Source organism: Botrytis porri (genome assembly GCF_014898465.1).
Source record: "Botrytis porri strain MUCL 3234 chromosome Unknown BPOR_004, whole genome shotgun sequence".
Lineage (NCBI taxonomy): Eukaryota > Fungi > Ascomycota > Leotiomycetes > Helotiales > Sclerotiniaceae > Botrytis > Botrytis porri.
Window position 1 is genome coordinate 1,434,269 of NW_024066078.1, and position 13,399 is coordinate 1,447,667.

Consider the following 13,399-nt stretch of genomic DNA (forward strand, 5'->3'; position numbering starts at 1 on the left):
AAATTTATACTTTGAATAACTCAACAATGCTTTAATCAATTGATTTGAAATTTTGATATTATTATAATTGTGATATGAAGAATAGATATACCGAAGAAGATATCGCAGAGGCTCTTAGAGCGATTACAAATGGAGCAAGCATACGAAGAGCTAGCTTGGATTATGGTGTTCCACGTACCACACTTCACGATCGAATATATGGTGGAGTTTCGCATCAAAACGGCGCCCAAATACTTCAAAAGTTATCTCCAATTCAGGAGAATCGACTAGCAGAATGGATATTAGTACAGGAAGCTCTTGGTACTAGCCCTACACATCGTCAAATCAGAGAGATGGCAGAGCACCTCCTTATTGTACGAGGGGAGGATCCCTCACTTGGAAAGAAATGGATACATAGCTTTTTTTCGAAGGCATCCTAATATTGGAACTAAGAAGCAACATCAAATCGATTCTGCACGAGTTTCAGGTGCTACATCTGATATTATTAAGAAGTGGTTCCGGAACCTCGCAATCCCTGAAATCAAGGCTATTAAGCCGGCCAACAGATGGAATATGGATGAAGCAGGTATAATGGAGGGTCAGGGTCTTAATGGACTAGTAGTAGGAAGCACTGATCGAAGATTTATTCAAAAAAAGCAACCTGGATCTCGAATTTGGACCTCTTTTATAGAATGCATTTCAGCCAATGGAAAAAGCATTACTCCCCTTGTAATATATAAGGGAAAATCAGTTCAACAACAATGGTTTCCAACAGATTTGACTCTATTCAAGGGTTGGAACTTTACCGCTACAGAAAATGGATGGACTACAGATGCTACAGCTTTAGAATGGCTGAAAAAGATCTATATCCCTCAAACTACCCCTATTCAGCCGGAAAATTCAAGACTCCTCATTTTGGACGGACACGGAAGCCATGAAACTACAGCATTTATGTTAGAATGCTTTAATAACAACATATATCTCTTATTTCTCCCACCACATACGTCACACGTACTACAACCACTCGATTTATCTGTGTTCTCACCCCTAAAAAGTGCATATCGAATCGAACTTAATAAATTAAGTCTATTATCCGATTCCTCACCAATTGGAAAGCGCAATTTCCTTTCTTGCTATCAGAAGGCTAGAATAGAAGGTTTAACTATTCAAAATATCAAGTCTGGGTGGCAAGCTAGTGGTCTTTGGCCCAAAAATATGGCTAAACCTCTTATGAGTCGACTTTTGCTTGAAAATAGCAATAGAGAGGTTTTATCACTTAATCCTGAATCTGATGATGATCCTATTCTTCAATGGAATATATATTCATCGTTTATTCAATGGAAAACCCTCAAAAAGGAGCCGATATCAGAAAATATAGAGATATAATGATTCAAGAGAAGGAGATCGATTTGCCAACACGAAGATTACTATTTCGCAAGATTATAAAAGGATTCGATGCTAAGGATTATGAACCCTTAGAGGCAGAGAATAAGATTAGAAAGCTAGAATATCAATTAGATGAAGCATTACCTAGAAAAAGGCGAAAGGTTGTGGTATCTCCAAATTCGAAGTTCGCAGGGATTAGAGCTATAAGGCGTACACAAATTGAAGCTGGAGATCGTGAAGATGAGGTAGATGATAGCTCTAGTGCTATAGAAAGTGATTCTACAGGCGATTTCATTGAAGTTCAATAGTTATTGAGTTATTAAAGTTTTAAGTGTAGATAATATGAATTTTTTAGGTGGTCGGAAACAGGGGGTGGTCGGAAAGTGGGGTAGTTGACTTACCCATACATCTACCGCAGATTATAGTCTTTGGAGAAATTTGTCTCCTTCCCAATCTCGACGACGAGAGGTTAAGTACAATAGCTGTCATCGACAATAACAACTATTACATGCCAAAGACAACAATTGCAATTCACAATGAAAGGGATATCCAGCATGTATAAAAGCTCTGATTGTCAGCTCAATTTCCAGTACTAGTAGCTCGATCATTCATATTCAGATCTCGGGATCGAGCAGCAAAGTCCTCTATTTCTTTCGTCATCTTCGCATTAGCTGCCACTGTATCTCTCAACAGGAGAGTTAGCAAGTTCCATTATGTACAAATCACGGAAGAACTTTTCAGCCTAGTAACTGAATTAAGCTATGGGAGAGACTTAGAGTACTTGTAAGGCTATTCACTCGAACTGAGATCTCGTACCAAGTATTCAATAGTCCTCTAACAGTCTAGATCTCTAGGCCCAGCGCAGCTGGCATAGCTAAAGTATATAAATGGCAGTTTTATCCTCGGTCCTCGTCTGTCATACAAGTCTTATGAGGTTCAAAGCACCTGTCACTAAGAGACAACAAGTGAAGCCAGGGAGGACGCTTTCATGAATTCTGCACGGTGATTAAAGTTCCTATCTTCTAGTCGAATTGGGCGATTCCAGGGAACCATAATTTCGTGGACTGAAATGACGGTAAAAACGATATAGTGACATTTTTTAATGAATGTCGGAAATAAACTCACATATCATTGTTGATATGAGCTATTTGTTGTCATCATTAGATTTCTGTCATTCTCTGAAGGCTGACACAACGGCACTCCTATGATAATATAACCTTTTTCCTCTCTGCTCATGGTCACTCAAGAAAGATCAATAGGATAGAGAAAAGTGAGATAATAACGTACAGAGTATAGTTGTGATTGAGTTAGCCACTGCGTTGGAACTCCTGCTAGGTGGTTTGAATCAACTTGTATTTGTGTGCTAGGTGAAGTTGAAGTGTTTATAGATGAGAGATAATAGATATGCTCCGAACATGGGAGTGGTTAAATGATGGAGAAAAGTAGCCAATGTGCCTTCGGAAGTGGATGAATAGGAGTGAAAGCTGGAGACGCGTACACACACAGAGAGATAACAAGCACGTGTAGATTCATCTCCATGAACAACATTCCATGCAGTTATACTCAATCTAAATCCTATGGCATGAAACTAGTATTAGACTTGCCGATGCTTCTTAGCTGGATATTTCATATTGTTGCACTGTACTGCAGCGAGGACACAACTGCCAAACTTAGTTCTTATATCTTAGAGCTGGCTGGCGAGGCGGATGTCTACCACATACCACTATCAACATACACATATCTTTTCCACACAACATAAATGGTAACTACAGAACTACTTATATGGTTCCCCATTCAATACAGTACCCAGAAAGCAAAAAAAAAAAAAAAAGGAATGTTTCCTCTTCATTTCTACCAAATAAATAAGTCAAGCAAACTGTTTACTCATTAAAGTTTCCCATCACCTCCTTTCGTAACCGAAATTCTTGCTTCTAGTTTACAGACTCACGATCGATACCCAGTGCATGAACTAGCGATCCCTGAAATCTTGATGCGAACTTAAATTTTTTCATACTTACTCTCCTCATATCGATGTCAATATTGAATGGAAATTAACGGCCTTGGTGACCTGTGAGAGGAAGTAATACATGGATGGTACTTCATACCCAATTATCAAATGAAATTTCTACACAGGTAAGAAAAGAAAGGATAGCTAACCCCCTCCTCCAAAGTGTAAGGTCTAACTAAGTAGAAATCTAGCATAAAGCTCATCTACACCCCAAGGAAATTCCATCGCCATCTGGTATGGGAATCTGCATCCTAGACATTCAGCTGTAGCCCTACCATCTAATACTCTTTTGTTACTTTTATTGATTGCTATTCTCTGGGAGTATGTCTAAGATGAATGTATGTATCCTTAGGGTCCTATCCATATCTATATCCTCACCATAACCGCCTATCATGTGGCCGCCTCGAGCTAGGGCTAAAAATTGACCGTCAAATCAAGTTGCAATATCAATTCATATCTGTCAATCAGAAATTCTGTAGCAACTGATTAATTCAACACGATGTTTGTTTGTGCTTATATTGAGCCAAAGGTTGTATATGCTTTTGTAAACATTTAAACGAAAAGCAATTGTTTTTCTTTTCTTTCTAAACAACATATCCTCAAAAATACTCCTGTAGGAATTATCCACGTGGTACAAGGCAGATATTGGTCTATATTATTATTTAATCAATTTGATCAATTGATTAAATTATATATAGATAGTCAACTCTACAACTCCCTTGATGCTGTTTTTCGGTGCTTCAAAACATCTATCCACGAGAAAGTGTAACTTCCCTTCACGCCACCCTCAATTTTCAGTTCCCACTCCTTATTTCCAACTGTTGCGTCTTTGGCAAACTGTTTTACTTGTTTTTGAGTAATTTTGTTTCGATTTCCCTTTAATTTCAATTGATCATTTTTCCGCTCATCAACTTCGAAGTGCATTCGGTCATCCACCTCGCGAACGAACCGTGCAAGCTTGTTGAGGGTTTCTTGGGCCTCATTCCCTCTTGAGTCCTTTACATTCGGTACATCCTCAGAAGGCAACCTTTCGGATCGAGGAGTTGCTCTGGCTTGGGATCTAGACATTGTTTCAGTTGAAGGCTTGAGATGTTAAGATATTGAGGTCAGTTGAAGGCTTGAGATGTTGAGATATTGAGGTTGAAATTTGATATTTTGAAAGATATAGTTTGTATTTACGCAATTATAATAATGGATATTTGAGCTTTGAAATTAACCTGTGGTTTTAGGTATTTTAACAACGAGGAGTAGAAAGTTGATGTTCGTATTATAGAAGATTATGAAAGTAATCCAAGGTATTTATTGTAATTTCTAACATGAATCTCTATGCCTACGTTAAAAGTCTGCCTTGATAACCAACACGTGGATCCATCATGAAATAGGCTACAATCTATTGTTCAAAGAGGATGGACGGAGATGGTTGTGGTCGTTTGTTGTTAGGTAGACATGACCAAAAAAAAGACCAGTTTTATAACCACCACTTAGAGCATCAAACCCAAATGCATGGAGAACCCCTCCGTACTTCTCTCTCCCATCCATTCAGAGGGAGACCCAGATCTCTTCCTCATACACTCACTCACTCACCTATCAGCTTACCTTGAGATTCACAAGCGACGATGAAGATCGAATACCCTCCTTCCTAGCTACCCGGGCTCTCCATAAGCGAAAAAACAGGCGCAATTCGAGTACCCTTAGAAAAGACTTCATTAATTGGATTATAAAGTCATCTCAAATTAAACATCAATATCTGAAGGAACCAAACGAAGTTCGAGCTTTTTCCTTCATCAAAAATTAGGATTGTCTATATTTGATAATCTATTGACTAGAGATCCAATTATTGAAGTTGTTCTAAAGAGTACTCAATTTCCGCCCGTTTTTTTCGATTACATAGAGCCGGGCTCTACCATAAGTTTTGGGAATACCATCTGCATAAACAACCAACAACATAACCCATAATTGAACACCATGAAACAATCAAATAAATCCCTATTTAGAAAAAACTACATATCTTCAACCTCAACCGTGCAGCCTACTTCCCTTCCACCCCCAAATGTAACATAAAATCTACCTCTCATCTCACCATCTCTCTCCCCTCCTAATCAAATCCACCAAATCCCCAGCTAACAAACCCATCTATCTAATCTACCTCTCCGCAGTCGAAACATCAGGCAGAAATCAAGTACCCTCATACCCTTCCAAAGAACTCCCTAAATAAACTAAAACTCATACCAAAACAGATATTACAATTCAAAAAACTAAACAAAAATTCCAGTTTTCTTCACCTTAGCCATCAGGAATATATATATTCAATACCACATTACAAACATATCAAAATTAACAAAGTCCATGCAGATACATATCGAGTAGTATCAATTCCCACCTCTTATTTCTTTCGCTTATATAGCGTCAGCTCTACCCATAATCCAAGCCCTGACTATTACATAAATATATTGTTACACAAGCACCTAACTTTCACATTCAGCACATATTCAACTACTGAATTAAACAGCCCGTTTGGCTTAGCGGTAAAGCGCATCACTAGTAATGATGAGATCCTAGGTTCGATTCCTAGAACGGGCAATTGTGTGAGATGTTGCATTTGGTACTTTTTGATGTTTGGTGGATTGGAGATTTTTTTGCAGCTGTATTTTGTTGTTTTGGGGGGAGGCTTTTCTGTTCCGGGATGGAGTTGGGGAGAATTTTTTGAGGAAGGGGGAGGAGAATTGGTGGGGAAGGAGATGGGGAGAGGAGGGTGTGGATGGTGGTGGGTATTAAGTTGATTAGATATCTAGATACTCCGTAATCCATGGATAGATATGAATGAGATACCCAAGCACCACGCAAAAATGCAAAGATATAAAAAGTTCAGAAGTTCATAAACAGGTATACACATAAAACCATACGTTTCTCATGAAAAGGGTATCGAAACAGCCAAACTCAACCAAACCAGACTAAAACTAAACTATTCTGGTATCCACCCAACTTTCCTTCTTTCCTTCCCTTTGCTTTCCGCATCAAAATGGTATATTTCGCAATCAAAACAGAAAAAACATCACTCCTCTCCCACATTTTCTCTCCCAATGCCTTTAACCTCCATCTTCAGTCGTTGGATTTTATGTAGGTAGGTAGATGCTCGAGATGATCATCGAGTACCGATACTTCATGAATTCTTGGTATCCATCCGCGGTACCTGACCCATTATAAACCAAAAGAAATAGGAAGTCAATCCCCCCCCAACCGATCAAGAACCATAAGATACCATTCCCATCCCCCTTCACCCCCCCTCAAACCCCCGGACTCCCACTCCTCCCCCTCGCCCTCCCCGTCCACCTGGTCCTCTTCTCCCTACTCCAAAAAAGCACCATTCCCGCTACACTCCCCGCCCACAAAAGCGCATTTACCAAATCCACCCAGACTGCATTTTTCATCCTCTGTACCCCCGCATTCCCTTCCGCTTTCTCACCTATGTACATATTTCCAAAGAGACCGAAGAGGGCGATCCAGAGGATAAAAAGGATAGCGTCCCAAAGGAAGAGGACGGGGATGAGATTGAAGAGGGGGATGAGGTGCAGGAGGGAGGTGAGCGCGGAGAGGGTACCAGTTATTACGGCGTAGACCTGGGCGGGGTTAGTTAGTGGTCTGGGGATCTTCTTGGGGGAGGGGATGGGATGGAGGGGAAGATATACCCATTTCCCATCGGAATATTTATGCTGTTTATTCGCATTTGCGAGATCAGTTCCATATAATCCGATGACGGTGAGTGCTAATACGAATTGCAGAAATCGCCATAGAGCATGTGTCGTTCGTCCTATGCCGTATCCAAGCGGATTGATACGTTCGAGGATTGACATTTTTGGTTGTTTGTTTGTTTATCTATTCGTGTGTTGGTGTTGTGTTTTAAGTAGGAGTGGAAGTCGTTTGAAAAGTGGTAAGTACGTAGACGTCGTATCGATTGTGAGTTCGAAGGGATAGATGGAAGACTGGATAGAGGATATTCTTCTGATATCAAATCCTCGTATGACGTTTTTTGAAGGTATTCACAAATGATCCTGTCAAGAAAGGTGAATCCTTCTTTGCTATCCTCTGCTATTCTTTCCTTTAACCCGTAAATCCTTACACTGAAACCCCTCGTATCTTGTATATCCTCAAAGCGAAATCGAAATCAGATTCAGAATCAAAAGTAAAGAAACCAAGTCAATAATCACTTTCTCTTTCTCTCTTTCCTTCCTTCGTTACATTTAAAATATCTCCTCTCGAACCCCAATCGCGAAAGCAAGTTCCCTCAATTTCTTCCAAAATTCAAAAAATCTTTCTTATAGATATTCTCATCAAATTTTTAAATCAAATAAAGTATCATAATAAAAACAAACAAACAAATTCGCAATCCCTTCCTTCCTTCCATATATCAATCACCTCTATATTTAAGTACCTAGTAACCCAAACCGCAAACCGCAAACCACAACCAGCCAGCCAGCCATAATCTTGTTTTATATATACACTCCCAACTTCCAACATCAAATTCAGCACCTCCTCACCAATCATCAAAGAAAATGAATAATCCGACCTAAAAATCAACCGCGGCTGCCCTGTGTTGTCTTGTCCTGGCTTGTCCTGGCTTGTCCTATGACATCCTATGGTATCCTATCCTATCCTATGTATCCTATCCTGTTACATATTGTCACATACATCTACGAGACGAGACAAGACGAGGCCAGGCCTACCAAAGGTAGGTAGGTAGGGAATTGTATCTGTAACAACTAACAACTAGCAAATAATAGAATCCAATTATATCTCCCATCCTCATCCTCATCCTCATCCTCTCACCTCTCATCCTCCCACCTCTCATCCTCCCAAGATCTATTCTCCAAACCCCATTTTTTTGAATCGCGCAATCTTTTATTTTCTCGCGGATATCGTGAGTATATAATATATAATATCTATCTATCTACCATTATCCACCCACAACTATCCTCCCTCTCCTCCCGCCAAAAATACAAATTAAAAATCAAAAATCGATGACGAAATGTTCATTCATCCATTCATTAATTTGTTGGCTCCCGCAGCCCACACCACAGGCGGCTTACAGAGGTTGATGGAATAAGTCAATACTACGTTAGTCAAATTTACTAGATATTCAGTCATCCCGCTCAAATTTTCGAATTTCGAAGCTTTCCATTGGATTTTTCAACTTTTATGATTTGAAAGTTCCTATTAGTTTTAAATAGACTTACTAATAAATAATATATGACATTATAATGACTCATTACGTATATTTTAGTTTAAGACTAGCTTGAATTAAGCGATTGTTATTATATAAGAGATATAGAAATTCCTTAGCAATCTTTTCTTTCTCTAGCTTTCTTATTCTAATTATTTAATCTTTATCAATATTCTTTAGTATATGATTATAATATAATAAGAAAGCTTTTCTTTTTATTAACTTAATAATATTAAATATTAAAGAATTAGTTTAAAAGATAAAGTTATATCTATAGATTATAATTATAAATCCTAAATGATATTAAAACCTAGAGAAATATTTTTAAATCTAAATCGTCTAAGCTTTAATACTAATTACTAGTATGACTATTTTTTTATAGATGAGATATTGATTTTATATATTTATTAAAATTCAGATTTATAATAGTCTGAGAAGTATAGTTCTTTAAGGAATTATAATCTTTCTTTATTATAGTTAATATACTACTTTATAAGTAATTAATTTTTTTATAAGAGTTTATTTTATTTATTTATTAAGGTTTTATTATAATATAAATTCACTTTAAGTAACTTCATTTCCTTTTTTATTTATTATTTTAACTTGGAATATATTAATTATACAGTAATCTGTAATTATTATATTATAGTATAATTAGTTATATTAATAAAGAGTCTTATATCTTTTTTAAAAGAAGAGTTATTAATTCTTCTTTACTTCTTTATCTTATAAATATTAAATTCATTATTTCTATTTAGAATTAACAATATTATTATTTTGTTTTTATTATCTTTTCTAATATGTCTTATTATTATAATAAATAAATCTATTAGCGGTAATATCGATATACGATCTAAATAATTAAAAGTTAAAAAGAAGAGTATTTTTAAACCTCCTTTTTGTTACGACGGCATCCAACATACCGCATCACATGATCAGGAAGTCATGGGATTAGGGATTCCCATTGGATCCTATTGCTCCCATTTGGTGGGACATAATAGGATCAATAGAATAATAAAGAATGAAGGTTTATATAAGGGAATGGGTTTCATTATAATATAAAGCTTTATATTCAAGAACAATTATTAGTTTCATTATTATAATTATGAGAATTACAATTAATTACAATCTTATTGAATTCCTACTTAAAGTTTAATCTAAACTATCTTAAGAGAATTCTAAATACTTTTATATAATCTTAGAGATAGTTTCCATAATACTTTAAGTATTCTTTTTATTTCAAATATTAATTCAATATCAATCAACGATATAACATTTACTAATATATTCACAAATAGTTAGGTATAAGTATTTGACATTAATAATATCAAGATGATTAATTGTTACAACGGATTAGTAACAGGCTGTAGAATCACCAACGTATAGGCTATAATGGTACTATAAGCCTCGGTGATTCAGCTGCAGTATACCGGGGGACGCTAGGCACCCAGGAGAGCCTCAGGCACGTATATAGTATTAGTCATAGGATACCCTAGAAACATAGGACATAGTTCCCAGGACAATAGGTCCTAGGAAAGACAGAACACAGTAAGCAAGAAGGCTTCACTAGGATTAGTAATGTCCCAGGGGATTAGCCCCAGGACAAAAGAATAAGCTAGGACACCAAGAGTCACGGGATTAGTGTCCCGTGATGGACAGCTCAGGAACGACAGCGCTCCAGGAGCGCCCGGCTGTCCCAGCTGTCCAAGTAGGACGAAGATCTATATAAGGGAATGGGTTTCATTACAATGTAGAGCTTCGTGCTCAAGAATAATCATTAGTTTCATTACTATAGTTACGAGAATTGCAACCAGTTACAACCTTATTGAATTCCTACTTGAAGTCTAGTCTAAACCACCTCGAGAGATCTCTAGACACTTCCACGTGACCCTAGAGGCAGCTCCCGTAACATTAATGTTCTTAAGGAAATTATTATTAACAAAACATTTAAGATTACCTTACCAGATAAATACTAAGGAAGTTAATAGAAACTTGATATCTTTCTTTTACAATTTAAAATCTACTTTAAATTTAATAAAAACAAGTTTATTAAAAAGAAATTTAAGAGTATATAAACTATATTATATCTTAAAGAAGAAGTAAATAAGTAGATTCAATCATATTTACAAGACTATTTCGAGTATAACAATTAGGATTGTATATAATCTATTCAAACAATCTTTAATAGTTTTGAAGGATTTAAAATAAAGATTTATAAAATCTTTAGAAATTTTAATGAGTTAAAAATAACAAAAAATAAGATCTTCAATTTTAAGCAGATAGAATCAATATTGAAGTATACTATAGAATTTCGAAAATATACTAGAACAATTAGATAGAATGAAATCGTTATTATAAATCATTATTATAAAGGATTCAAATTAGAAGTCAGATTAGAGTTAAAAAGATTTGTTGAAAATATAAACTTGAACGATTTAATCTAGAACTCTATCGAATCAGATAATCGTCTTTATCAATATTAATAAAGTCAAAGATCATATAAACTCTAGGGAAATCAAAAGTAAAAGTGTTATTATAAGAATAAGAGAAGATTATGTTATAATTCATAAAGATATGGAGACTTTATAGAACTCAATGTTATATACTATAAAGATGAGAATAATAATTTGGAAAAGAAATGAAGATGAGAAAATAATTTATGCTTTGAATGTGGGAAAGTAGGGCATTGAATAGCAGAATATCGAAGTAAAAGAATAGGGGGTAAGAAGGGCAACTTTAAGAATAAGTTTGGCAAGGGTCAACTTAATACCATCTTCACGCCACAATTGTGTGCTGTTAGTATGACAAAGCTAGTCATACCACCACTAGCTTACAAAGAAGAGCTCGAAGAAGAAGGAGAGGTCGAAGGCCTTTTATGGGTAAATAAGGATCTACAGTTAGAAGAATCATAATCTATTCAGGGAATTGACCAATGGAATTATTATATATAGAAATTTAGAAATACAAACAAAGGAATTATAAACAAGGACCTTAATATAATAAACATTAAAAAAAACGAATTGTACAAGATTCGATATATTAATTAGTATTAAATCCTATGGTTTGAAATCATTATAAACACATTATTTATAAAAAGAATCAGTATTGATCACCTTTAATAGCCAAATAGAGGAGAGCTATAGGAAGTGTTTTATTATTATATATCTAAAAGAAATAAGAATCAGGTTTTATCTTTATATAGAAGAATAAAAGAAGAATATTAAATCCAGACTTAGACCATAATACCATCATCAATTATGAATACAATAATGAAAGTCACTTAAGAGAATTACTAATATACTCTATAAAAGGATTTACTTGATAATAAAACTAGATCAGGAATAAGCATTATTTATTTAAAAGAGAAAGAACCTTGATGTATAATATTTACTGATAAAATCATTCAGAATAGTAAGGATAATCAAATTACACTATAACTAAATGCTACAGAATAAATAGGATAAATATACTATAAGATTAAAATAAACGAACAAATATAATAAGCTATAATAGATTTAGGGGCTACAAGAAATTTTATTATATTAAAGGCTACCAAATACTTGGGAGTTTTATTTTAAAAGAAACAAAACCTTTATCAATTACAATTAGTTGATGAATAACTAATAGAATCTGATAGGAATGTTTTATAGGAGATACAATTAGTATGAATAAATATGACTCAATATTCGAAGGTTATATAGTTTGATGTTGTACTATTGAGCTAACAACAGATTATCTTAGGGATGCCATGGTTGAAGGTATACAATTCTAGAATAAATTGGTTACAAGAAACAATAATATTTGATCAGTATAAGAACAGTTATAACAATATGTTTAAGGTATTTGTAAGATATAATATACGCTAAGGAGAGTTGAACGTGAATAATATTAGCGATATAGGATACTCAGTTTAGGGTTCTTTATTAAGAGCAAAGGCCAGTACATTTTCTTTATAAATATAGAAGCCAATAATATAGCAGGAAATCACAATTAAAACAGAAGAGCTTATGATATTAGAACAGTATAAAACATATAAACATATATTCAAGAAATCAGGGATCCATAAGGCTTTGCTAGAATATAAGTTATAAGATCATAAGATAATATTAAAGGAAGGCAAGATGTCTATATACACCTCAATTTATTCAATATCAATCAATAAGTTGAAGACATTTAGGGAATATATTGATAACAATTTGACTAAAGAATGAATTAGAGAATTCATATTTTAAATGATAAGTCTAACTATATGAGTATTTAAGAAGGATAATACTAAGAGACTAGTTATGGACTATAGAAAGCTTAATATACTTATAAAGAAGGATTGATATTCACTTCTATTAGCTATAGAATTAAGAGATCGATTAAACGGAACTATAATATTTATTAAGATGGATCTATAAAACGAGTACTACTTAATTAGAATAAAGAAAGATAAAAAATGGAACATTGCTTTTAAAATAAGATATAGGCTATATAAGTATTAAGTTATATTATTCGGGCTAATTAATGTACTAGCTACTTTCATAAGACTTATAAATAATGTATTGTTATAATACTTAGATACTTATTATATATGCTACTTGGATAATATTTTAATATATTTAAATAATAAGGTTTAATATATTAAAGATGTTAATAATATTCTTGAAAACTTAGTTAAAGCTGATTTACTATGTAAACCAAGTAAATATGAATTCCATATTATAGAAACAAAGTTCCTGTTACGATGGTCTGCCACAATAGACGTCACGTGACCCCGACGCTTAGGTAACCGGATCAGAGGGATCATTAGTGATCCAGTTGAT

At 34.8% G+C, this 13,399-nt stretch overlaps 2 protein-coding genes across 2 annotated transcripts; one reads left to right on the top strand and one right to left on the bottom strand.

Moving 5' to 3' along the window:
* Nucleotides 1-74: 74 nt before the first annotated feature.
* On the top strand, nt 75-1,673 carry EAF01_003382 (uncharacterized protein; the record flags this gene model as incomplete). The annotated part of the gene is made up of 3 exons (XM_038911636.1): nt 75-353; nt 433-1,307; nt 1,358-1,673. The coding sequence occupies 3 exons, from the start codon at nt 75-77 to the stop codon at nt 1,671-1,673; spliced, it is 1,470 nt and encodes a 489-aa protein (XP_038772871.1).
* A 4,984-nt stretch (nt 1,674-6,657) lies between these two features.
* On the bottom strand, nt 6,658-8,112 carry EAF01_003383 (uncharacterized protein; the record flags this gene model as incomplete). Its single annotated transcript, XM_038911637.1, has 2 exons — nt 7,060-8,112; nt 6,658-6,990 (listed from the first exon to the last, which is right to left on the bottom strand). The coding sequence occupies exons 1-2, from the start codon at nt 7,222-7,224 to the stop codon at nt 6,658-6,660; spliced, it is 498 nt and encodes a 165-aa protein (XP_038772872.1). The 5' UTR covers nt 7,225-8,112.
* Between the last annotated feature and the right edge of the window lie 5,287 nt (nt 8,113-13,399).